Source organism: Megascapheus bottae, chromosome 34, assembly GCF_031878675.1.
Source record: "Megascapheus bottae isolate mThoBot1 chromosome 34, mThoBot2.hap1, whole genome shotgun sequence".
Taxonomy (NCBI): domain Eukaryota; kingdom Metazoa; phylum Chordata; class Mammalia; order Rodentia; family Geomyidae; genus Megascapheus; species Megascapheus bottae.
This window is the reverse complement of record NC_143542.1, coordinates 5,368,403-5,392,070: the sequence shown is the minus strand read 5'-3', so window position 1 is coordinate 5,392,070 and position 23,668 is coordinate 5,368,403. Positions and strand designations below refer to the sequence as shown.

General features: G+C 59.5%; 2 protein-coding genes across 4 annotated transcripts; one reads left to right on the top strand and one right to left on the bottom strand.

The window, feature by feature from the left end:
- The first annotated feature begins 1,129 nt into the window (after positions 1–1,129).
- On the top strand, positions 1,130–18,359 carry Por (cytochrome p450 oxidoreductase). The gene is made up of 15 exons (XM_090324110.1): positions 1,130–1,309; positions 11,139–11,187; positions 13,174–13,302; positions 13,896–14,045; positions 14,501–14,625; positions 14,879–14,968; positions 15,181–15,279; positions 15,902–16,018; positions 16,095–16,213; positions 16,684–16,865; positions 16,942–17,091; positions 17,180–17,450; positions 17,569–17,714; positions 17,784–17,869; positions 17,959–18,359. The coding sequence occupies exons 1-15, from the start codon at positions 1,164–1,166 to the stop codon at positions 18,101–18,103; spliced, it is 2,004 nt and encodes a 667-aa protein (XP_090180236.1). The 5' UTR covers positions 1,130–1,163; the 3' UTR covers positions 18,104–18,359.
- Positions 18,360–18,551: 192 nt separating this feature from the next.
- Positions 18,552–23,321, bottom strand: Tmem120a (transmembrane protein 120A). Of its 3 annotated transcripts, none has more exons than XM_090324090.1 (12): positions 23,113–23,321; positions 21,740–21,858; positions 21,501–21,617; positions 19,929–19,988; positions 19,750–19,845; positions 19,590–19,679; positions 19,454–19,519; positions 19,321–19,382; positions 19,149–19,241; positions 18,987–19,051; positions 18,822–18,890; positions 18,552–18,676 (listed from the first exon to the last, which is right to left on the bottom strand). In XM_090324090.1, the coding sequence occupies exons 1-12, from the start codon at positions 23,191–23,193 to the stop codon at positions 18,638–18,640; spliced, it is 957 nt and encodes a 318-aa protein (XP_090180216.1). In that variant the 5' UTR covers positions 23,194–23,321; the 3' UTR covers positions 18,552–18,637. The 3 variants fall into 3 exon arrangements, with proteins under 3 accessions (XP_090180216.1, XP_090180215.1, XP_090180217.1); XM_090324089.1 differs by having other exon boundaries at positions 18,552–18,751; positions 23,113–23,318; XM_090324091.1 differs by lacking the exon at positions 23,113–23,321 and adding an exon at positions 22,718–23,031 and having other exon boundaries at positions 18,552–18,751.
- Between the last annotated feature and the right edge of the window lie 347 nt (positions 23,322–23,668).

Genomic DNA, 23,668 nt, shown 5'->3' with positions numbered 1-23,668 from the left:
TCTTTCTTTCTTTCTAGACCGCGGGCTTGAACTCGGGGCCTGGGCTTTCCCTGGGCTTCTTTTGCTCAAGGCTATTGCTCTATCACATGAGCCACAGCACCACTTCTGGCTCTTTCTGTGTATGTGATGTTGAGGAATCAAACCCAGGGCTTCATGCATGCTAGGCAAGCACTCTACGACTAAGCCACATTCCCAGCCCCAACTGAGCCTCTTTCTAGCAAATAGAAGTGGGGTCTCTCAGTCCACCTTGAGTTCAGTGACTTGCAGGACTCAAAGACTGAAAAGATTTACATAGAATTGCAGTCTATTGAAGCCAGAGGATTCAGAGTAAAGGCAGCAGAAGAAAGGACATGAAAGGCTAGCTGTTGTGGTTCACACCTGTGATCCCAGTCACATGGTTGGTGGGGATAGGAGGATCGTGGCCCAAGTCTGACCAGGCAAAAGTGTGAGGCCCTATCTGGAAAACCAAAGCAAGAAGAGCTGGGGCATGGCTCCTGTGGTAGAGGCCCCAACTTCAAGCCCCAGGACCTCTAAAAGGGAGAGCGGAGGATGGGGGGAGGACAGCCCTACAAACACCCTGGTTTTCCTGGGATTGCGGGGTTATTCAAGACCTTAGTACCAAATGGCTGTGTGTGAGATGGTTTGCTGCGCGGTAGGCTGTTGAGGGGTTTGATGGAGGGCTGCCTCAGGAGGGTGCTCAGAGCTCAGGTGTTGAGTACACATTGGCTCACTGATGCTTGTGATTCATGGTGGGATGATCAGGACAACCTTGGGTGGGCAGCCTCTCTGACACCAGCCTGGGTCTTCCCCGGGGAGCTGGCAGGCCTTACTTAGAAGCTGCCGGCTCCAGCTTCGCTCAGCCACCTTGGTGTCACCCTCTGAGGGACTGGAATCCAGACCAATACCTGCTCGCCCAGCGCCGAGGTCACCTCCTGGGAGCTGCTCAGGGACCAGTGCTGAAGAATGTTGGGGTGTGCTGTATTCGAGGCAGCTCTGCAACTGGGGACAGGCTTCCTATGAGGCTCCCTGGCAGCAGAGCCAAGGGCACGTCCCCATTCTACCCCCAAGGGGCAGTGGCCCTAGGACCCCTCTTTGCTCACATCTGCCCTTGCTCTCTCCTGACAGTTTTGTGGGGAGATTTCCACGAGGACACCAGTGCCACCATGCCTGAGGCCGCAGCTGAAGAAGTGTCACTTTTCAGCATGACAGACATGGTTCTCTTTTCTGTCATTGTGGGCATCCTGACCTACTGGTTCCTCTTCAGAAAGAAAAAAGAAGAACCAGTTGAGTTCACGAAAATCCAGACAACGTAAGTGACGCTGCCCCGTGTCCCCTTGGTCACTCTTGCTTGGCTTTCTCTACAATCATCCTTGTGTGCCACGCCCTACCTGCGTGTGAGCCCCCGAGGGGAAGCAGATCCATGCAGGAGATGACAGAGCTGAGAGCTTGGAGATAAACGAGTGGCCATGTGCTGGGTAGCTGCACGGTGTCCCCATCTGTCAGTGTGCTCGGGCCGCCTGGGAAATGGGAGTGATAGGGTGCTGTGGCCAGTCACGTCTCCCATTTATTGCTGGCTCTTCAAGCTGAGTTCAAGCCAGTTTGAATGGGAGTTGCCAGGCCAGGTTGGTGCCAAGCAGGCTGAGGGCTATAGCCCTGCCCTGAGTGCCCTAGGGACTTGGCATAGGGTAGGTTTCAGGGCAGTGTCTGGAGCCTTCACAGGCCACTGAAACAGCCAAGGGTAGGCATGCAGGCTTCCAGAAAGGGAGCTCCCTATCCCAATTTGGTAACTGCTTCTTTTTTTTTTGTTTTTATTGGGGTTCTGGGGATCTAGCCAGGGCCTCATGCTTCTAAGCACATGTGATACTGCACTGGGTCCCAGCCAGCCCTAGGTCCCAGCCTTTCCTCCTAGAAAATCCCTTTCCATCCCGCGTGTGTGTGCACACCTGTGAGCCTCCCCATCACAGGTGCAGGTAGGAAGAGCCTGGGTGCACTGAACTTGGCCCCTGGCAAAAATTTGAGACCCTGCTTGATAAATTATTAAAGCACGAAAGGATGGGGTGTGGCTTAGGTGGTAAAGCACAAAGCCCCGAATTCAAATTCCAGTGGTGCAAACTGCAAAAGAAGGATGAGAAGGAAGAAAATGGCCCGGTCTTCCAGTGTTGCAGCAGGTGTGTGCAGTGGGCACTCCTGTCCCACTTTCTGTGTTTAACAGCTTTCAAAACTGGAGTCAAAGCTGATGTGCTAGTGGTTCCTGCCTGTAGTCCTAGCTACTCAGGGGACTGTGATCCGAGGATCCAGGTTTGAAGCCAGCCATTGCAGGAAAGTCTATGAGACTCTTATCTCTAGTTACAGAAAAAGCTGGAAGTAGTACTGTGGCTCAAGTGGTAGAGCACTAGCCTTGAGCAAAAGGAGCTTAGTCTTCAAAATTCAAACCTCACATCAGCCTCCTAAGTAACGAGGATTACAGGCTTGAGCCATGGATACCTGGCAAGTAACGGAGTTCATGATATATATATATATATATATATATATCTCTGTGTGTGTGTGTATGTAAACATACCGTGTAGATATTTACCTGTCATTATTCTCTTTGGTTCTCCTCCCTTCTTGCTTGTTTGCTATTTCATTTACCTTTCTGTCTTTTGTGAAGCTGAGTCAGACCTTGAATTTTCAGTCTTCTTCAGCCTCTGGAGTGGTGTGCACCACCAAGCCTGCTCCCACTCAGTGTCTTGAGTCTGTCTGTCTGTCTGTCTGTCTGTCTTTCTTTCTGTCCTGGGCCTTGAGCTCAGGACCTGAGCACTGTCCTTGGGTTTTCTCAAGGCTAGAGTTCTACCACTTGAGTCTCAGCACCACTTCCAGCTTTCTTCTATGTATGTGGTACCAAGGAATGGAACCCGGGTCTTTGTGCATGCTAGGCAAGCACTCTACCACTAGGCCAAACTCCTGGCCCAAAGAGTCCTCTTTCTATCCTTCTCCACCCTTACAAGAGCCCTTCAAGGAAGGCCGTTGGGCCCAGTTTGCAGATGTGGAGTGTGCCTGGCTGGGGTCCTCTTCCTCAGTCTTTGAGGACTGATGTGGAGCAGCCATGCTGCTCCATTGGGGCGCTGTGGGAGGCCAGGCTGGCAGGCTCTGCTCTGGTTTGCAGGGGTGTGATGTGATGGGGAATGTGGGCAGGGCAATTAGGGGGACAGGTTGGAACCTGATCTCAGGGCCACAGCTCACACCAGGGGTGTGGATGGCGCTGTGAGCTGGGTTGACCAGCCCTGCCTTCACCCCCTTCGTGGGTGGTGCCTGGAGAAGACCCCATCCAGCGTGTGTTTCTGGTCTCGGGAGGCCCCAGAACATCCAGTGGGAACTCAGAGGGACAAGGTTGACAGCGGGCCGGGTGGAGGCTGTGGAAGGTGGGGCTGCTAGGGGAGGAGTCTCTGGAGTCTTTGCCTCCTAGAGCTACTGACTGGGTGAGGCCAATCAGGTGACTGGGGAGATTGGAACATCTTTGCAGACAGGACTGGATGGGGCGGGCACACTGGAGAGACCAGATCAGGATTGTTGGAAGGAAAATGATGACCAGATTTTTAAAAGGAATGTTAAGCCAGGCTTGGTAGCAAGCCTGCAGTGCCAGCACTCCGGAGGGGGAGGATGGTGAGGCCTCTGCCATTCTGGGGCATGGAGACCCAGTCTCCAAAAACCAGAAAAGGTTAAGACTTAGAGAGATGTACATGGTGGGTCTGGCTGCCTCAGGTGGAGCTGGAGGGCCAGGCAGGAGCAGTGTGTGGGCTCAGGAGGCAGAGCGCTCCCAGAAGGCCTCTCTGCCTGTGTCTGTGACTCCCCAAGAAGAATATACATCAGAACCAGTCAGCACCCGGGGAGTGAGTCCCCCTCCCCCACGCCATCACATGACCTCTCCAGGGTCACCCTGACTTCTTAGAGCAGCTGAGTTTAGTCTAGGTCACCACTTGCACGCCACTGGCTGGCTTCAGAGTGTGGAGCTGCGGTCAGGGCCCAGCTTCCAGGCTCTCCACCTGCCTGCGTTGCCCAGGCCCACAGCCTTGCCCCCCCATTTGATGTGTTCTGTTCTTTCAGTACTGGCATGTGAACTCAACTCTTCACTCCTTGAGCCCCAGCCCCGTTGTCTGCTTTTGTTCTTTTCAGATAGTGTCAGGCCAGGCCGGGACCGAGCTTCTCCTGCATGCCAGGATTATAGGCGTGCATCGCTACACTGGGCTCAACTCTCTCGTCTTACAGATGTCTAATGATTTCCATTTCTCTGATGATCCATGAATTTGCCCGCCTTCCATAGGCTCACTTGCCGTGGAGACCCCTCTTGTTCCCGAGTCTGGGCCCTGTCTCCTGGGCACTGGTCAGATCGGCAGTCACCTCCCTGCACCAGCTTGCCTTTATTGTCCTCATAGAACTTTTTTGTGTGTGCGTGTGGGTTATGGGGCATGAGCTCTGCGCCTGGGCACTGTCCCTGAGCTCTTCAGCTCAAGGCTACCCCACAGTGCCACTTCGGTTTTCTAGTGGTTAATTGGAGATAAGAATCTCATAGTTTTTAGTGCCCGGACTGGCTTGGCACCTCAATCCTCAGCTCTCAACTTCCTGAGTACAGGCGTGAGCCTCTGCACCCGGCTTATTTTTATTTTTTTGTCCTTGACATTTTAGTGTCAGCTCGTCCATATTCACCAAAATCAAAACAAAACAAAACAACCACCGCTCACCCACTGGCCGTAGGCTGAGGTAGATGAAGCTGTGGCCAGCTGGGAGGCCAGGGTATTCCATGTTGGACTGTTTCAGGAATAATTGGACTTGTTAAAGAGGAGCAGACACAGGCAGTAATACATATAATAATGTTATATAATATCATAATTGCCTCAGTAATAAGAATAACGTTCTCTTATCTCCACCCACACACATACCACATGAGTTCAGCTCCACATGGATCAACACATTTTTCTTTGTCCGGTCTGGGATATGAACCCAGGGCCTCACACTTGCTGGGCAGGCACTCTACCACCTGAGCTGTTCCACTTCTAGAAAGTCATAGGGAAGCCCAGGGGAAAGCTGCTTCCTATGGGATCCCTGAGCCTCCCGTGGCTTGCTCCTGTGACCACCCGTGGTTTCCACTTTAGGGGGTGGGACCTTGTGTGCAGAGATGACACCCCCCTTCTACTGGGATCCCCAGCTTGGCTCAGGGCTGCATATTATTCTCAGCTACCCAGTTGCAGGATGGCAGCTCCCCCAGGTCAGCGAGCCCCTGCTCTCAGCCCTTTCTTGTCTTCCTATCGCCCCGCCCTGCCACTGCTGGGTTATTTTAAAGCAGTCTCCATGAATCGCATTTTATCTGAAAACTTGTCCTCTAAACTGAAAGGTCTCATCTTTAAATAGTACCCAGTGCCACCCCTGTGCTGGCGGGCACTGCCCTGGCCTTCAGCCTCTATCTCTGATGGGAGTGCTCATGGTTATGGTTGGGACTTTTTCTTTTTTTTTTTCCCAGGCCTGCTGTTTGAACTCAGGGTCTGGACACTGTCCTTGGGTTTTTTGTTGGGGGTTTTTATCCTTAGGTTCATTTTTTGTTTTCTCAAGGCTAGTGCTTTACCATTTGAGCCACAATACCACTTGTGGCTTTTTTTCTGTGTTTGAGGTACCGAGGAATTGAACCCAGTCTTTGTGCATGCTAGGCAAGCACTCTAACACTAGGCTACACTCCCGGCCCCTTGGTTGGTGTTTATTGTTGTTACTTTAAATCAGAATTACAAAGAAAATCAGGACCTAAATAAGACCCATGGACTACAATTAATGAATCCATCAAGGCAGCACCTGTGACTCACGCCTGTAATCCTAGCTGCTCAGGAGGCTAACATCTGAGGATCATGGTTCAAAGCCAGCCCAGGTATGAGGTCTGTGAGACTCAGCATGCAAGCCCAGAGTTCAAGCCCCGCTACTGACAAACATACATACATACAGTGAATAAATAAATCCATCATTATCGTGTGTGTGTGTGTGTGTGTGTGTGTGTGTGTGTGTGTGTGTGTGTGTATGTTTTTTGGTTTGGGTTTTGTGTTTTTTTTTGCTAGTCCTAGGGCTTGAGCTCGGGGCCTGACCATTGTCCTTGGATTTTTTTCTCAAGGCTAGAGCTCTACCCTTTGAGCCATAGCACTTTTTCTATGTTTGTGGTACCAAGGAATCGAACCTGTGCCTTTGTGCATGCTAGGCAAGCATTCTTACCACTAGGCCAAACTCCTGGCCCCTTATTTTTTATATAAGGCTTAACTTAACATATAGCAAAGTCCCTTCAAACCCTGCTTTGTTTTGTGGTGCTAAGTGTGGAGCCCAGACTCTTACACAGTCCAGGCAAGTGCTCTGCCACTTGAGCCATCACATCACTTCTGGGCTTTTGGTGGTTAATTGGAGATAAAAATCTCACACACTTTTGCTGCCCTGGGTTGGCTTCAAACTGTGATCCTCAGATCTCAACCTTCTGAATAGCTGGGATGCCAGGCATGAGTTCTAAGGTTCTACTTTTTTTTGTGGGGGGGGGGCAAGGGAGTGAGTTGTGGGGCTTGAACTCTGGGCCTGGGTGCTGTCCCTGAGCTCCTCAGCTCAAGCTAGCACTCTACTACTTGAACCACAGCACCACTTTCCGTTTTCTGTTGATTCATTGGAAATAAAACTCATGGACTTTCATACCAGGCTGGCTTTGAACCATGATCCTCAGATCTCAGATCTGAGTAGCTAGGATTACAGGTGTGAGCCACTGTGCCCTGCTAAGGTTCCACTTTTTAGCTGTGCACTTGAGTCCTGACATATGCAGCACATAGGGAGTGTCTCAGTGTCCTGTACCCCATTCTATGCCTCCCTCTTTCCCCCTTCATCCGGCCGCTCCTCTGACCCTCGGGTCCTGTCACCACGGATCTTACTTTGCAGCTCTGTTTAAGAGTCCTCCTCCCTGCCAGGCTGATGGCATTTTAGCCCCTTTATCTTGTCAGTGCTGTGCTTCACTTGATCCCCATCTCTGTCCCTGGCAGCATCCAACCCTGTAACTGTCCCATCATCTCCCACAGTGCCTTGCATGGATTGTCCCAGTGGAAAGAGCCACAAAAGATCTCCTCCCCACAAGTGACCTTTTTTGGGGGGACTGGCTGTTATCACGAAGCCCAACAAAGCCAGGAGTCAAGGCTGCGGCCACACACAGGCAGCCAGCCTGGTGCTATCCTTTGAGTTTTGGCAGATGTAACCTTGGGGAGGGGATGGAGTCTTGCTGCCGCTTCCAGTAGAGTCACTTTTTCTGTAGAGGTGACCTTGTGCCACAGAATGTGAAAAGTGAAACACGGCTGACCTTCACTGGAGAGAAGTGTTGAGACTGCAGGCCCCAGAGACGGATACCGCCCAGGCCTGACACCTCCTCTTTTGGGGCAGTGGCTAGGACATGGCCCGTGCAGTGCAGGTCTGCCTCATCTGCCTGTACAGATCCTGATGAGATTTTGTCCCTCCTGCTAGCATCCGCCTTTCTGGGCATCTAAAGGGCACTGGGGGGTGCTGGTGTTTCTGGCTGTGTGCCAGGCTTGAAGCACAGAGATAAAGCAGAGTGGCCTTTGGGTTGCTGGCACTCTGGGGAGGGTGTGATACAGTGACAGCCCTCTGGCCAGCAGGGCAGTGGCAGTGCCAGGCACACGCACACAGGAAACGGCAGCGATGAATGAGTTTCCCAGACGCTGGGGTGGGGCTGTGCTGGCTCAGGCCCAGGTGAGAACCAGCAGGGCCCACCCTGGGAATGGCACGTCTTGGAAGAACTGAGGTGTGCATGCCAAGGGAGGCCGGGTCATGGAGGAAGCAGAGAAGGGAGAGTGGAGGCCAGGTCAGATCTGAGGGCCTCGGGGCCATCTGTGGGGTGTGGCCAGCTCTAGTCCAGGTATGTGACCCTCACAGGCTTGAGGACCAGACCTGGAGACCTGGGGAGCAAGAGCCCAGGGGGAGCCCTTTGGAGCTGGGTGAGATGGACTGGAAATCCCTTGCTTCTTGGGTGGCCAGGGGTAGATGGAGTAAAGCAGGAAGCTCCCGAGTCCTTAGTGCTGGCACACTGCAGGAGCTCACTAACAGTCGTGCCCGTTCCCTCTGCTGCCCTCTACCTGAGCCTCTCCACCTGCCCCCGGCCCCCTCCCCAGGTAGGCACAGCTACCTATACCCCAGAGCTTTGAAGGTAGCCAAGGCTGGGACCCCTATGAAGCCAGCTTCCACCCAGCCATCCTGCACCCCAGTCTCCCTGCCTCGGAGGCCATGTCTGGGCCCCGCTGTGTCCTGTTTCTCTGGAGCTTGGAGCATTGATTGCCAGACTCCGGGCTCTGCTGGCTGCCATGGAAAGCAGCTCCCGCGTCAGCCCCGGAGAAACCCAGCAGCAGCACGTGCAGGGCATCCGTGCTTTCCTTCCCTTCTCTTCCGTCTTAGACTTCTGCTCCCTTGGAGAGGAATAATTGAAACCTTTCATTTGTGCTCTGTTCTGGAGTCCTGTGGCATGGCGTCGGGCCCTGAGCGGGTTAGGACTTCTCTGGTTGTCCCGTTTACATGTCTGGAGCGCCACAGGCCTCGGGATCTTATGGGGGGAAGCTGGGAAGCAGACCATGTGCATCCCCTGATGCTGGCTTCCTTCTGGGGCGGCTGCAGCAGCCTGGCCACTGTTCCCTGGAAGAGCTTTGTTCTGAGACAGGACTTCCTCTTCTCCCACTGGGAAGGGGAGGGTGGGAGCTGGGCTGCGATGGGAACAGTTACCACGGAGACAGTCGGTCCATACAGGGGGGGCGCCCGGCCGCGGGGCATCATGGGAGGCCACAGCTCCGTCCGATCCCTGCCAGATGTTGCAGAGTTCTTCAGCTTTCAGGACAGACGCAGTCCGGGGTGCCCAGGGGTTCTGAGAGGACTCTGGCACCTGGCAGCACTTTCAGAATCCCCAGGCCCACTCTGAAAATGGACAGGGCTGAACTTCGTGCCTGGTGGCTCCCCGATCTCCGTGTGATCTCTCTTCTCCCTTAAGTGCTGGGGTTGAGAGAGAAGCCATGGGGTGCGCCTACTCAGCTCCGCCGGATGAGCTCCACCCGAGGTCAGTGCAGGCCTGGGCAGGGCCACCACGAGAGGGCTCAGTTTTCCGGGACGCAGCCAGGGCTGTGTTCACAGGCTGCATTTCCTGCTTCCTGGAAGCCGGGAAGACCCAGCCATCCTCTGCCTGAAGGGCCTGGTAGGAACCAAGTCTGAAGCTCCAGGCAGAGAAAAGGCATGGCAGAGCACCCTGGGGCCTAGACCCTTGGGCCAAGCAGATGGGGTACTGGGGGGCGGGCCGCTCACACGCAGAGACTGAGCCGCGCTGTCCCTCAACCCAGGGTCCGCTTAGCCTGCTCTGGCTCCCCCTTTCCCACACCTGCCAGATCCCCAGAAGGCAGCCTGGGTGAGTCTGGGGGAGGAGAGAGCCCCCCCCCACCTCCGGGACACAGCCCTTCCTCCTGAGAGGCTTGCTGTGGCAGCCGGAACGGTGCCTACTTTTGCCACCCTGGGACATCTCCAGCCAGGCCTGCGCAGAGACTGCCACAGGGCCCCTGAGCCAGCCCGCCCCGGGCATCAGAGCCAGGCCTGAGCACCATCCCTGACTGTGTGGCTCTCGCCTGGGGCTCTGGGCAGCCCCTCTTGCTCCCCCATGAGCTCTCTTGGGATCTGTTTTCTTTCCCCAGAGCCCTTTCTTCTGGCTGTAACCACCTACTCCTTTGTGCCCTGTGCCAGGAGTCTTATCACCTACCAGCTGGTGCCCTGGGTGTCTTCCAAGCCACGCATGGACCCAGACAGCTGCTTGTTTCTCTTTGGCTGCAGAGGTTGGGCACCCAGTGAGAGAATCAGCCTCTGGAGAGGGTGCTGCTCTGCCCAAGTGCCTGTCCCCCTCCTGCAGGGACCCTCCCCCTCCTGCAGTGACCCTCCTGGCACCTGTCCTCCTCCAGCCGGGGGTCGGGCTCCGGGAAGATCCGGTGGGCATCCAGGTCTCTGCCTTCGCTTGGCGCAGAGCTGGCCTGCCCTGCTCCCCTGAAGAGCGGGAGGTGTGTGTGTGCACGCGCGCATGCGTGCCAGGCCTAGGCGTGAATTCAGGGCTTGGCCACTGTCCCTCTTTTTTTTTTTTTTTTTGCCAAAAGCTAATGACTGCTCTGCTACTTGAGCCACAGCTCCACTTTTGGCTTTTTGATGTCTCTTTGGAGATGAAACTCTCATGGATTTTCCTGCCCAGGCTGGTTTCAAACTTCCGTCCTCAGCTCTCAAGTCTCCTGAGTAGCTGGGACTTCGGATCTCTGAGACCATGTCTGTCCTCTGGGAAGACACAGAGCTGGCCTTGGGTAGGGAGTCAGGAGGCTTCTCCTACGAGGGCCGGGTTTGTGCTGGCTGGAGACAGTCAGCTCCCCCACCACCATGTAAAAGCCAGGCCTCTGGTAAAGCTGTGAAAATACATGGCAGAGTGATGGCATGCCTGGTGACAGCCCGGCCACCGAGCTGTGGCGGGCAGGGTTGCTTGGAGGGAGGCGGTGGGAGCCCTGGAGCAGGGAGTCTGTGCCCACCCGTGGTGTGGGAGCCTGGGGAGGTGGGGGAGGGGGCTGGGGTGAGAGTGGCCTTGGTGGCCCCTGGAACAGCCCAGTCCTTTACCAGGGCTTTGCCACCCCTCCCTCCCCCGCACTGCCCCAAGGGCTGTGAGCTCCCCAGGAGGCGAAGGAAGACCTGGAGAGCTGCAGCCAGCCGCATCCAGACCGGCCCCGGGGACTCGGCACAGAGGCCTGGGGCATGCTGGTGGCAGCTTCCCACCATACCATCCAGCGTCCCCAGGGCTGCTGCCGTGTCCTGTGCACACCACAGCCTCAGCCCCCATGGAGGCGCACACGGCTGTGCTGTGTCCCCCGCCATGTGTCCACACTGGGGTGCTCACACGCATGACGGTACCAGGTTCAGAACGTAACCCAACCCGTGCGGCCTGCAGGGCAGGAGGCACCGGGTCATGAGGACCAGGGCGTGGAAGGTCTCAGGGGACACGAGTCCCCATCCACCAGGGATGGGTGGGCGTGGCTGTGCCAGTGTTGCTTTCCAGGCCTGCACCCACTCGTCATATGCTCTCTGTGTTTCAGGACCTCCTCTGTCAGAGACAGCAGCTTTGTGGAAAAGATGAAGAAGACGGTGAGCTGTGTGGCCGTGGTGGGTGGGTGAGGGCAGGCTGGAGCCCAGCCCAGCCACAAAGCTCTGCTCTCATCCCGCGCCTTTTTTTTGGGGGGGGAGGGGGGTGTCAGTCGTGGGGCTTGAAGTCAGGGCCTGGGCACTGTCCCCTACCACTTGAGGCACAGCGCCACTTCTGGCTTTTGCTGTATATGTGGTACCATACCAAGAAATTAAACCCAGGGCTTCGGGTATGCTAGACAAGCACACTACAAGAATACTCTCCATTCTTTGCTCAAATAAACCAAAGTATAGACCCTTCCTCCTTATCAGAGTTACAGGGCATGGTAGCTTATGCCTGTAATCCTGGACTGGGGAGATTGAGGCCAGTTTGGTCTATATTGTGAGGCCTCAAAACAAAAACGGACACCTTAGGAATTGATCCTGCTCCGCTTTTCCTCACAGTGATGAGTCTGGCAGATCTGCTTTTCAGATTGCAGCACTTGTTTGAATGCCCTGCCCTCGGCGGTCTTAGTTTTCAGGAGTTTCCCTGTATATTGTTTTACATGTATTTATGTTAAGCTTTATTGATAGTCTGTCTGTCATATGAAGTACCTTCTTTTTTTTTTTTTTTTTGGTGCCAGGCCTGGGGCTTGAGCTCTACCACTTGAGCCACAGCACCACTTCTGGCTTTTCTATGTATATATGTGGTACTGAAGGATTGAACCTAGGTCTTTGTTCATGCTAGGCAAGTACTCTACCACTAGCCCCCCCCCCCTTTTTTTTGATGCCAGGCCTGGGGTTTGGACTTAGGATCTAAGTGCTGTCCCTGAGTTCTTTCATTTAAGGCCAGCACTCTATCTTTGAGCACTTCCAGCTTTTTTCTGTGTCTATAGTACTGAGGAATTGAACCTAGGGCTTCATGCATGCTAGGCAAGCGCCTGCTACTGAGCCCATTCCCGGCTCCTGCTCGCTGTCTCGGTCTAGACACACAGGCATACAAGACATAATTCAAGACAAGGTCCATTGGCTCAAGAGGATCATTCCCGATTTGAAGCTAGCGTGGCAGACAAATCCCAGAGACCTGTACCTCCAGTTAAGTAGCAAAAAGCCTGTGGAAGTGGTAGAACACCAGCCATAAAGTAAGAGCTGGGCCTGGTGGCTCACGCCTGTAATCCTAGCTACTCAGGAGGCTGAGATCTGAGAATTGAGGTTCAAAGCCAGCCCGGACACTAAAGACCAAGAGACTCTTATCTCCAGTTAACCACTAGAAAACTGAAAACTAGAAAACCACTAGAAAACTCAAGGGGTAGGGTGGTAGCCTTGAGCTGAAGAGCTCAGGGACCGTGCCCAGCCCCAGAGTTCAAGCCCCCCCCCCAAAAAAAAAATCAAAAAGTGAAGCAGGGGAGTAAATCCCTGAGTTTAAAAGCCCAGTCCTGGCACAAAAACAACCAAAATACTTCTTAATTACTTTCCAGGCTTTTACTTAACATGATGTGGTTTTTCTCACACCATTAAGACCCCGTCAGGCTCAGGGCCTGTGGCTCTCCTGCCTGGAATCGCAGCTACTCAGCAAGCTGTGAGATCTGAGGCTCACGATCCAAAGTAGCCTGGGAAGGAAAGTCCATGAGGTTATCTAACTCCAGTTAACCACCCAAAATCCTGCAGGTTGGCCCCAGAGCATAGCCCAGTGGTAGCGTGCGTGCCTTGCACGCATGAAGCCCTCAGCAAAGGTCGGAAGTGGCGCTGTGGCTCAAGTGGCAGAGCGTTAGCCTTGGGCACAAAAGTTCAGGGATTGTGCCCAGATCCTAAGTTCAGGCCCAGAATTGGCACGCGCGCACACACGCACACGCACACTAGAAGGGCCATCCGTGCACTGTGAGCTGCGTGATGGCTCCCATGCTGGTATTTGGGGTGCATTTTGGCCTCCCCACCACAGCTGACCACACGGGTGGCGGGGAGGGGCTGGGAGGAGGGGCGCCCCCTTGTTGACCTGCCTCTGCTCCCCAGGGGAGGAACATCGTTGTCTTCTACGGCTCCCAGACGGGGACCGCTGAGGAGTTTGCCAACCGGCTCTCCAAAGACGCCCACCGCTACGGCATGCGTGGCATGGCAGCAGACCCTGAGGAATATGACCTGGTCAGTCCCGGGCACCGGGGAGGCAGGCACTGGTCACAGGCAGAGCCCGCAGCCGGCCTGTGTGGAGGCTGGAGGGAGAGCTCGGCCCTAGCCGTGTCCCCGGGTTCTTCCACTCACCCCTGGCAAGAAGCCACCAGCTGGCTACCTGCCTGTGTCAGGCTAGCTGCCCTCCATAGACGGCACACCCGCAGAAGCCCCATGCCTTGCACCGCAGGGCTGGCCGCCCAGCCGCCCCTCATCCTCCCCTCCGTTCTTTGGCCAGCCAGGTTCTCACCGCCTCAGATGCCCAGGCCAGGTTGGGTCCCTGGAGTCCCGATGGGTGCAGGGGTCTTCTAGGGCCTGATGCAGAGCGAGCCATGTTCTGTGAGCCTCTGGCTGCCCAGAGGCCAACGCTCCCCACTCTGCCCTCCCCGGGCTCTCGTGTCCGCTGCCCCCTTCCTAGAAAGGTGCCCGTCTCCACTCACCTGGCAGACAGTGCCCTCCTGTTTTGCCTGGCCCCAGCTCCAGCCCTTTGTGTACCTCCCACCGCCCTGCCTCGGCCCGGCTGGCCCCGGCGGGTGTGGTCGTGGCAAGGGTGGCCCCTGTGTCCCCAGGCCGACCTGAGCAGCCTATCAGAAATCGACAACTCGCTGGTGGTGTTCTGCATGGCGACGTATGGCGAGGGCGACCCCACCGACAACGCCCAGGACTTCTACGACTGGCTGCAGGAGACAGACACGGACCTCAGCGGCGTCAAGTACGCGGTGCGTGGCCTGTGGGACTCGGGGGCTTCTACCCTCATCCAGTGCTCGACCCCATTCTGCCCCCAGACCATGTTTGCTGGAGACAAACGGACAGAAAGGTGTGGTGCTGGTCACAGAGGCGTCGTGGCCCTGTGAGGTGTCCCCTGCAGTCCTTGCTGCCCTCCTGCCACCGGCTTTTTTTTTTTTTTCTTCAGTCATGGGACTTGAACTCTGGCCCTGGGCGCTGTCTCTGAGCTCTGCAGCTCAAAGCTACCGCTCTACCACTTGAGCCTCAGCACCAGTTCTGGTTTTTTAATTGGAGATGCGTCTCATGAACTTTCCTGCCCGGGCTGGCTGAACCCCATCCTCAGGTCTCAGCCTCCTGATTTGCTAGCATGACAGGCGGGAGCCCGCGCGCCCCGCTTTCACAGGCTCTTCTCGGTGGCCAACCCCAGTCCGTGCCCTCGCCCACACAGGTGTTCGGGCTGGGAAACAAGACGTACGAGCACTTCAACGCCATGGGCAAGTATGTGGACCAGCGGCTGGAGCAGCTCGGCGCCCAGCGCATCTTTGAGCTGGGCATGGGCGACGATGATGGGAAGTGAGTACCTCTCCGGGAGGGCAGGGGGCACCCCGGGGTGACAGGGGCCACAAACCCCACACCAGCAGCAAGGCCGGGCACACCCCATCCCCCACGCCCACTCGGGCCCCTGGGACAGCCCTGGGTCCAGAGCAGCCTCGCACAGCTGGGTAGGCCCTGGGCGGTGAGCCCTGGATGCTGGGGAGATGCTGGGGATGGGGTCCGGGTGCCCTCCCCCACCTGGTGCCAGGCTTGCCCATCATGTCCTCTGCAGCTTGGAGGAGGACTTCATCACGTGGCGAGAGCAGTTCTGGCCGGCCGTGTGCGAGTTTTTCGGGGTGGAAGCTACTGGAGAGGAGTCCAGGTAGGTGGGGGCTCAGGTGGGGCCTGGCGTGGGCAGCCCTGGGGACACGGTGGGAATTTGTGGCCGGAGCTCCATCAAGTGGGGTGCGTGTCCCCTGCCTACCCCCAGAATCACCCCACGTCCTGCCCAGGGCCCAAGTGTGCCTCGATCCCCATGCCAGCCAGCCCCTTCTCTCTGGACTGAGCCCCAGCCTTGCTTCCCTCCCCCCCCAGTATTCGCCAGTATGAGCTCGTGGTCCACACAGACATGGACGCCGCCAAGATCTACACGGGCGAGATGGGCCGCCTGAAGAGCTATGAGAACCAGAAACCGTGAGTGGCAGCGGTACCCCGGGTGTGCACACCACCTCCAGTGGGCAGGGTGGCAGGGCCCACACTTCACGTGTCCACATGTGCATGGGCACAGTGGGTCCAGGGACAGGCACCGATGCCCGCTGGCCCCTCAGCAGCCCCACTGTGGCCAGCCCAGGGCTGGGTGTGGGCGGTTTGTCCTTTATCAGACACCTCGGTGCCCACCGGGTGTTGGGCAAGGCCCCAGCAAACTTGGAGGTAGAGCAAGATTGAACTGAGGCTCCTCCTGTGGGCCCGAGTCCCACTCCACGCTCCGTGCTGCCCACACTCGCTGGGCACCCAGGCGCCTGGGACCTGAGTCAAGCCTAGAAGCCCTCCTGGGCCAGGGTCCGCAGCTCAGCCATGCAGGCTGCCCACCCAGGCAGCTCGGGGCCACCCTAAGTGTCCACGGTGGAGACCAGGGACTCAGGTCACTTAGCCCGGCCACTCTGCTGTGCTGCTTGGCTTTGGAGAGTCGTCGCCATACTGGGCAGGCCCAGAGGTCCTGGCCCACTCTGCTCCCTGTGCTCTGTGAACTGGAGTCTGCCGGGGACAGGGAGAGACAAACCCGAGCACTGGGGTCACAGAGCCCCCCAACCCCCAGGCCCTTCGATGCCAAGAATCCATTCTTGGCTGTGGTCACCACCAACCGGAAGCTGAACCAGGGAGTCGAGCGGCATCTCATGCACCTGGAACTGGACATCGCAGAGTCCAAAATCAGGTAACTGCCACCCCGGCCACTGCCATGCCCACGCCCCACGCCGCCGCCTTCCACCCTGAGCCTGAGCCTCCCCTAGGTACGAATCCGGAGATCATGTGGCCGTTTACCCCGCCAACGACTCTGCCCTCGTCAATCAGATCGGGGAGATCCTGGGTGCAGACCTGGACATGGTCATATCCCTCAACAACCTCGACGGTGAGCAGGGGCTGGGGGCCTGCGGCCAGGCGCCTGGGACACCCTGCCCGGACTCCCTCCTTTATCCTTGTGCTCTTGGCAATGGTGTGGAGAGGCTGCCTGTCAGCCACCCGTGTGGCTGGGGCAGGGCTCAGGCCTTCCCTGCTTCAGAGCCTCCTTGCAGGAGGAGTTGGCAGCTCTTGCCACCCACCCAGACCCTTCCAGGGCTCTTGGGTGCCAAGAAGCCCTCTCCATGGTGCTGTGAGGCCTGGCCACCCGCGGCATCCTCGGAACAGGATGGAACTGACCCTGCTCCCCAGTCTCACAGTCAGCCAGAACAGAGCAGAAAAGAGGTTGTGCCATCCAGCCTCATGCATGCCCCGCCCCTTCCTGTCTGGCACCGAGCTGCGCAGGCCTGAGGCAGCCTCACCTCCACAGCACCCGGCCTGCTCCCCGGGGCTGGCCTCCAAACCCTGCCTCCCTCCCTGCAGAGGAGTCCAACAAGAAGCACCCGTTCCCCTGCCCCACCACCTACCGCACGGCGCTCACCTACTACCTGGACATCACCAACCCCCCGCGCACCAACGTGCTCTACGAGCTGGCGCAGTACGCCTCCGAGCCCTCCGAGCAGGAGCACCTGCGGAAGATGGCCTCCTCCTCGGGCGAGGGCAAGGTGAGTGCCCGGCCCCGCCCGGCCCCACCCCGACCTCAGCCCGCCCACCCCCTCACCTGGACACCGTGTCCCGCAGGAGCTGTACCTGAGCTGGGTGGTGGAGGCCCGCAGGCACATCCTGGCCATCCTGCAGGACTACCCGTCCCTGCGGCCCCCCATCGACCACCTGTGCGAGCTGCTGCCGCGCCTCCAGGCCCGGTACTACTCCATCGCCTCCTCCTCCAAGGTGAGGCCGCCGCAGCCCCAGGCCAGGACGTGGCCCGACGGCAGGACCGGAGCCCAGGCCGTGCCCACTCTCACTGTCCTTTCTCTAGGTCCACCCGAACTCCATCCACATCTGCGCCGTGGCTGTGGAATACGAGGCCAAGTCGGGCCGCGTCAACAAGGGGGTGGCCACCAGCTGGCTGCGGGCCAAGGAGCCCGCGGGGGAGAACGGCCGCCGGGCCCTGGTGCCCATGTTTGTGCGCAAGTCCCAGTTCCGCCTGCCCTTCAAGTCCACCACGCCCATCATCATGGTGGGCCCGGGCACCGGCATTGCCCCTTTCATAGGCTTCATCCAGGAGCGCGCCTGGCTGCGGGAGCAGGGTGAGTGCACAGAGCAGACGTGCATGCACACACGTGCATGCACACACGCACACGCACAAGCATGCACGCGGTGGGAGCCCATGACTCCAGCCTCCCTGACTCAGCTGCTGCCACCTAGGTAAGGAGGTCGGGGAGACGCTGCTCTACTACGGCTGCCGCCGCTCCGATGAGGACTACCTGTACCGGGAGGAGCTGGCGCGCTTCCACCAGGCCGGCGCGCTCTCGCAGCTCAACGTGGCCTTCTCCCGGGAGCAGGCGCACAAGGTGAGCGGCCTCGCCGAGGGCGGGGCCAGGCCTCCCCAGGAGCACCGCGCCTGACGCCCCTCCCCACAGGTCTATGTCCAGCACCTGCTCAAGAGGGACCGGGAGCACCTGTGGAAGCTGATCCACGACGGCGGCGCCCACATCTACGTCTGCGGGTGAGTGCGGGGCCAGGCGGGCAGGGCCCTGCGTCTCCTAGGGCAGCCCTGCCCGGGAGTGCGGGGACCCACTCCCCTTCTGCCCCCAGGGACGCTCGGAACATGGCCAAGGACGTGCAGAACACCTTCTACGACATTGTGGCCGAGTTTGGAGCCATGGAGCGCAGCCAGGCGGTGGACTATGTCAAGAAGCTCATGACCAAGGGCCGCTACTCCCTGGACGTGTGGAGCTAGGAGCACTGTGCCCGCCCCGTGTCCTCACTCCCTCTGCTGGCCTCGCCACGGCCGGCCCAGCCACAGACTCCTTGGGTTAGCCCAGGCACCTGGCCCCGGGTCCACAAGGAGACCACTCGGGACACTCGGGCCTCCGCCCTGTGCAGCGGGGCTGCCCCTGGCTGAGCTGGAGCCTGGCCCTGCCACGCGGTTTTTGAATGAGTGTAAATAATTTTAAAGAACTTCTGGCCCTTAGAATAAAGTTCTGTTTTCTGTATGCACCTGGTAGGTTTGTGTGCGCGTCTCGGGGCCTTCCCCACACCTCCCTCACCAGGATCCCAGGGAATCAGGAGCCCCAACAACGGGTGCCTGGGGGACACTGGGCCCTGCCCACCCCAAGGAGGACAGCAGCCATCAGGTGTCTCTGTGCCTCTTTATTGAGGCGAGTGGCCCACTTGTGCAAGTGGAGATCCAGCGGGGCCCCCCCCACCCCGCAGAGCCCGGGGAGGCGCCCACACGCGGGCAGGGCCCTCCACGTGCCAGCTGCGCCGCCGCTCACTCCTTCTTGCTCCCGTGTGTCTGGCTGTGGAACTTCTGGTGCACAACCCGCAGGGTGGTGGAGAAGTTGCCCAGGAAGAGGAGGAGGAAGGCGAGGCCGCACATGAGCACCTGCGGAGGCCGCGTTAGGACGAGGTCGGGCGAGCTGGGGAGGCCCTGTCCTCCGGCCCTGCCCGCTCACCTGCCACTCCTTGCACTGTGGGTCCCGGGCCAGGCTGAACAACGTCAGGGCGTTGAAGAGCTGCCAGAACTGCACGGACGAGGGCTCTGCTCAGGGACCCTGCGCCCCTCACACCCACCCCCGGGTCAGGGCACAGCAGGGACGGGGACGCCAGGCCAGACTTACATGTCCAAAGAAAAGGAAGGGGAGCAGGAAGGTGAGACCCCGCCACATCCAGGACTGGAAGCCCTCTGGGGGGACAAGGCCGGGCAGAGTGACCGCGCTGGCCCCAGCACGCGGGCCTGGCCCACAGACGCGGCCGCGGGGCACCGGCCGGCCGGCACTCACCCACGGTGAGGTCCATGGTGTGGCGCTCGCCCAGGGCGCGCAGGCGGTACAGGCAGCCGCTCTGGTAGTAGTACTGCAGGAACTGCACGAAGTCTGCGGGGCGGCAGCCTTAAGCCCCTCGCGGGGCTCCTCACGCCTGCCCCCGCCCAGCCCAGCCCCTCTGCACACTCACTCTGGTATATGGAGAAGGACAGGAACTGGTTCCGGAACTTCTGGTACATGAGCCCATCCGGCCTGAGGGGAGGGGGAGGTTGGGGACCCCAGCGTGGGGACACCGGCCTCCCCCACCTGGCCCGCACACTCACCACGTAAGCATGACGCCCGACAGGAAGGTGGACACGTAGTGGTGAAACACCCACCAGCCCTTGATCCTGGAGGAGGGAGCCACTGTCACCCCGTCCCCAGCGGGCCAGGGCCCAGCCCGGCGCCCGCCCCGCGTACCGGGAGCCGTTGGTGACCAGGATGCTCTCGCGGATGGTGAGCGTGCAGTAGTACCACACCAGCAGGAAGTTGAAGGCCGCATCTGTCACCCTGCGGAGGGGGGCGGGGTGGGTGCGAGGCCCAGGAGGGGGGGAGGCGCGGGGGGGGCGGGGGCACCCACCTGGAGTTGAGCAGGAAGCGGCAGGTGAAGGAGGAGAGGCTGAGGATGATGGTGAGGTAGAGCTTGAACTTCTCATACTCGTCTTTGTAGGCAAACCTGGAGGACAGCGGTAGGGCGGCTGCCTGGGGCCCTCCTCCCCGCCCCGGTGCCCGGCGGGAGGGGCTCGCCCAGGTACCTACTTGGCCTGCTTGCTCAGGAGCGTCACGTTGACGTTGCCCAGAACCAGGCTCAGGTACAACCTAGGGGCGGGAGGCCAGCTGAGCACCGGCCCACCCCGCCCAGCCTCTCCCGCCCCCCGGTCCCCGGGGAAGCCCAGGCCCGCTCTCACCCGCTCTGCCCACAGGGAACTTTCCCAGCAGGCCAGGGACGACCAAGCCACACGACTGGCAGCACAGAGCTGCCAGCAGGGCTGCTCTAGTCCCCAGCCACGCCCGCAGCCCCCCCACCCCCTAGTGCAAGCGGCCCCCGCCACCACTTCTCGTGACTGTTGTCCCCTTCCACGCACAGCGTGTTCTCAGACACCACAGGGATGGCCCAGCGGCCCAGGCAGTAGAGCACCCGCCTAGCAAGATGGAGGGGAGGGGAGAGGAGCCATTCACACCGGACTGCCTCTCCTCGGCCTCCTGTGGGTCCACTTGCTGTGCTCTGGCTGGGCTAACCATAGTCCCTCCGTGCCTACCTCCCCAGTTGGCAGGCGCCAACACGTGGGCCCTCGGTCTCTACATTTTGTCCCATCTTCCCAGTCCCTCACTGCTCTCTTCTCCCCTAAGGCCAGGCTGGAGTGGCGCTTCCTCTGACCTGCGCTGCTTGGTGGTCCTCACTACGTTCTCCCTTTGCAAAGCCTCCCTCACCTGACTGTAGGACTCAGTGACCAGGCCGCTTCCCCGGAGAGAGCAGATGGGAGCGGGGGTGGGACTCGCCTGTTTTAGCCTGTTGGTCTATTTCTGTCCTTGGGGCTTGAATGTAGGACCTGGGCACTGTCCCTGAGCTTTTGTGCTCAAAGCCGGCACTCTACCACTTGAGCCACAGCTCCACTTGGAGCTTTTTGTGGTTACCTGGAGATAAGTCTCATGGACTTTCCTACCAGGGCAGGCTTTGAACCATGGTCTTCCTGAGTAGCTAGGATTACAGGCATGAGCCACCTGCAGCAACCCACTTAGGATCTCAAACCCCCTCCCCCTTTTTTTTTTTGCCAATCCTGGGGCTTGGACTCTGGGCCTGGGAGCTGTCCCTGCTCTTTTGCTCAGGGTTAGCTCTCTACCACTTGATCCACAACGCCACTGCTGGCTTTTTCTATGACTAATTGGAGTCTCTTGTGCTTTCCTGCCTGAGCTGGCTTCACGCTGCATTCTTCAGATCGCAGCCTCCTGAGTAGCTAGGATGAGAGCCGGAGCCACTGCCCTTGGCTAAGAACCTCACACGTTTTAGGCAAGCCCTCCATCATTTGAGTCTCACCCCAAGCCATCTTGTTTTAGTTATTTTTCCAATATACTCACCACCTAGCGGGGGTGACAGGTGAGAACCCACACACAGCGCTGCTCATTGCTTCTCGCCAGGCTGGCTCAAACAGCAGTCCCCCCACCCCAGACTACGGGGCAGCCTGGACCCTGGGTGTGAGCTCGCAGGCCTCGTCACCCAGCCCTCTGCTCCTTCTTGAGGTGATGAGCAGGCTCTGGGCACGTTTTTCCTCAGAGCGTCCTCAGATCACCATCCTTCTACCTGCTGGTGATGGATCACCACCGTCTACTCACCCGTTCTTCTTGGGCAAGTAGGCCTCCATGTCGAAGAAGAGGCCCTGGCGCTCCTTTATTTGGTTCTCGAGCTCCTGCGCAGCCTCTGAGACCTCTGACGGGAGGGCCTGTCTGCATCTGCGGGTGGGCCGGAGTCAGAGCAGCCTGCCCCACCCCACAGACCCACTTGAGGGCAAGAGCCAGGCTAGGAGCAACCAGCCCCTCGGTGCCAGTTGTCTACCCAGCCCGAGGGGCCTCACTTCCTCAGAACCAGGGCCAGCTCCTGGAGCCGCTTCTTCTGGCGCGCGATGGAGCTGGTGCAGCTGTTCTGCAGCGCAGTGAGCTCCTCCATCTTCAGGCGGTACAGCCGGTGGGCCTCCTGCGTGGAGGAGGAGTGCGCAGGGGGCATGCAGGCCGGCAGGCGGGCAGGCCGCAGCTCCTCAGCTGGCAGAACTTGCTGTGCCCGCCAGGGACCTCCCTAACTGCTCTGCTTCAAGGCAGACAAGCAGCGGGACGTCCCCCTGGGAGCTGAGTCTGACCTCTAGAAGTCCGCTCTGGTCAGAGTGGTCTACTCTGGACAGAGTGGTTGCCTGAAGCCACCTCTTGCACTCAAGCTCCTCCTCCCTACCCAAAGGGGTGAGAAGGGGGAGGGTGACTCAGGTCACACAAGATCCCTTCTACCAGAGCATTCCTCCCAGGTTAAAGGTCACTGCCCAAGTCCCCTCCCCTCTCCTTCCACAGCACCTTGGCCTCAGGGCACCCTGGGCACTTTGCCCTGGTGGGCGAATCTCCACCAGACACAGCCTAGAAGCGGGTCAAGGGGCAGTACAGCAGCATGGCAGGGGCCTCTGCCAGCTTGAGGTCTGGGCAACCGGCCGCTGAGGCCTCCAGGGCGCAGTGTTGGTAGCAGACTGGGCAGGACCAGGGGCAGCCATGGAAAGGCCAAGGTGCTGGAACTTGCCCAGGGAAGGCAAAGGTCTGACCCAGTCTCCAGCTGGCCTGGGCTCCACTCTCTGGTCTCAGTCCTCATGGCAGGAGGCTGCCACACCCCCTGGAACTCCAGCGTGTGGCATCTCTGCCATCACAGCCACCACCCTCTCCTGGGATGGTGACAGGAGTGTGTCCCCAGCCGGCTGGGGACAGAGGAGTCACCCTCAACTCCCAGACAGTCAACTCCCATCCAGGGTCCCTGCGGGTCGGCCCCGCCTTCTCCCCCCACCCACAGCCAGGCGTCCAACCTGATGCCCGGTTTTCCTCCCAAGGGCGCCGGCCCCTCTCCAGGCCCGTGTCCCCTAACCCAGCCCGGGACGGCCGGAGGGGGGCCCGCAACGCCGCAAGGGACTCAAAACGCTGGGCCCGGCCGGCGCTGGCCCAGGCGGCGGCTCTCCGGGAGGGTCAGGGTTCGGGGTGGATCGGGGTGAGGGGCCCCTCGGGACGTGCGGGAGCACGGGACCGTGCCCGGATGACACCGGATCCCGAGCCCGAACTCGGGTCCCGGCTACCTGCGCCGGGGCGAGGCCGTGCCCCCGGTGACCCCGAGCCCGGACCTCGAGCCCCGCCACCAGCCCGACCCTTGACCCCGGGCCGGAAAGATGTGGCTCGGGACCGCTGAGCGGTGGCAGCGGGCGCTCACCTGGGTGCTCTGGAAGTCCCGCTGCATATCCTCCCAGTCCTGCAGGCAGCTGCCCAGCGGGCCCGGGGGCGGGGGCTGCATGGCTGCCACTCCACGGGTCACAGGGTTCCGGAGTCAAGGTCGGCGCCGCAACCCCGGCCCACCCGAGGCGCCTCCGCCGCAGCCCCGGTCGCTTCCGGGCTCGCGCGGCCGCCAACGGGAAAAGGCCCGGCTTGAGCCGCGCGTGCGGGCCCCGCCCCCAGAGGCGACCAATCAGAGCGAGGGGGCGTGGCCAGCACTGGTGGGCGTGGTCGGGGCGGGGTCGGGGCCGGGGCGGGGTCGGGGCGGGGCCGGGGCGGGTGGGCGGGGCCGGAGCCGCAGGGGCCTCGGGCTCCCCCCAGGGGTGGGGTCCACGCCTCCCCCCTCCGAGGGGAGTAGGAACTCAGCCTCCCGCGCCAGCGTGCCCTCCTTGGCCCTGTCCCCGGGCGGGCGGGCGCAGCTCCACTCACTGCCCTTCCCCAAACAGGGCAGATTCCCCACCACGCCCCTGCTCCACACTTCTCAGGGGCTCTGCCTG

Coding starts and splice junctions, on each gene's coding strand:
- Por (XM_090324110.1), top strand. CDS start 1,164: ATGCCTGAGGCCGCAGCTGAAGAAGTGTCACTTTTCAGCATGACAGAC. Junction 13,303..13,895: donor ACCCTGAGGAATATGACCTG/GTCAGTCCCGGG, acceptor CTGTGTCCCCAG/GCCGACCTGAGCAGCCTATC. Junction 17,870..17,958: donor GCCCACATCTACGTCTGCGG/GTGAGTGCGGGG, acceptor TTCTGCCCCCAG/GGACGCTCGGAACATGGCCA.
- Tmem120a (XM_090324089.1), bottom strand. CDS start 23,193: ATGCAGCCCCCGCCCCCGGGCCCGCTGGGCAGCTGCCTGCAGGACTGG. Junction 21,859..23,112: donor GGGACTTCCAGAGCACCCAG/GTGAGCGCCCGC, acceptor TCCTCCACGCAG/GAGGCCCACCGGCTGTACCG. Junction 19,052..19,148: donor CACCATGGACCTCACCGTGG/GTGAGTGCCGGC, acceptor TTGTCCCCCCAG/AGGGCTTCCAGTCCTGGATG.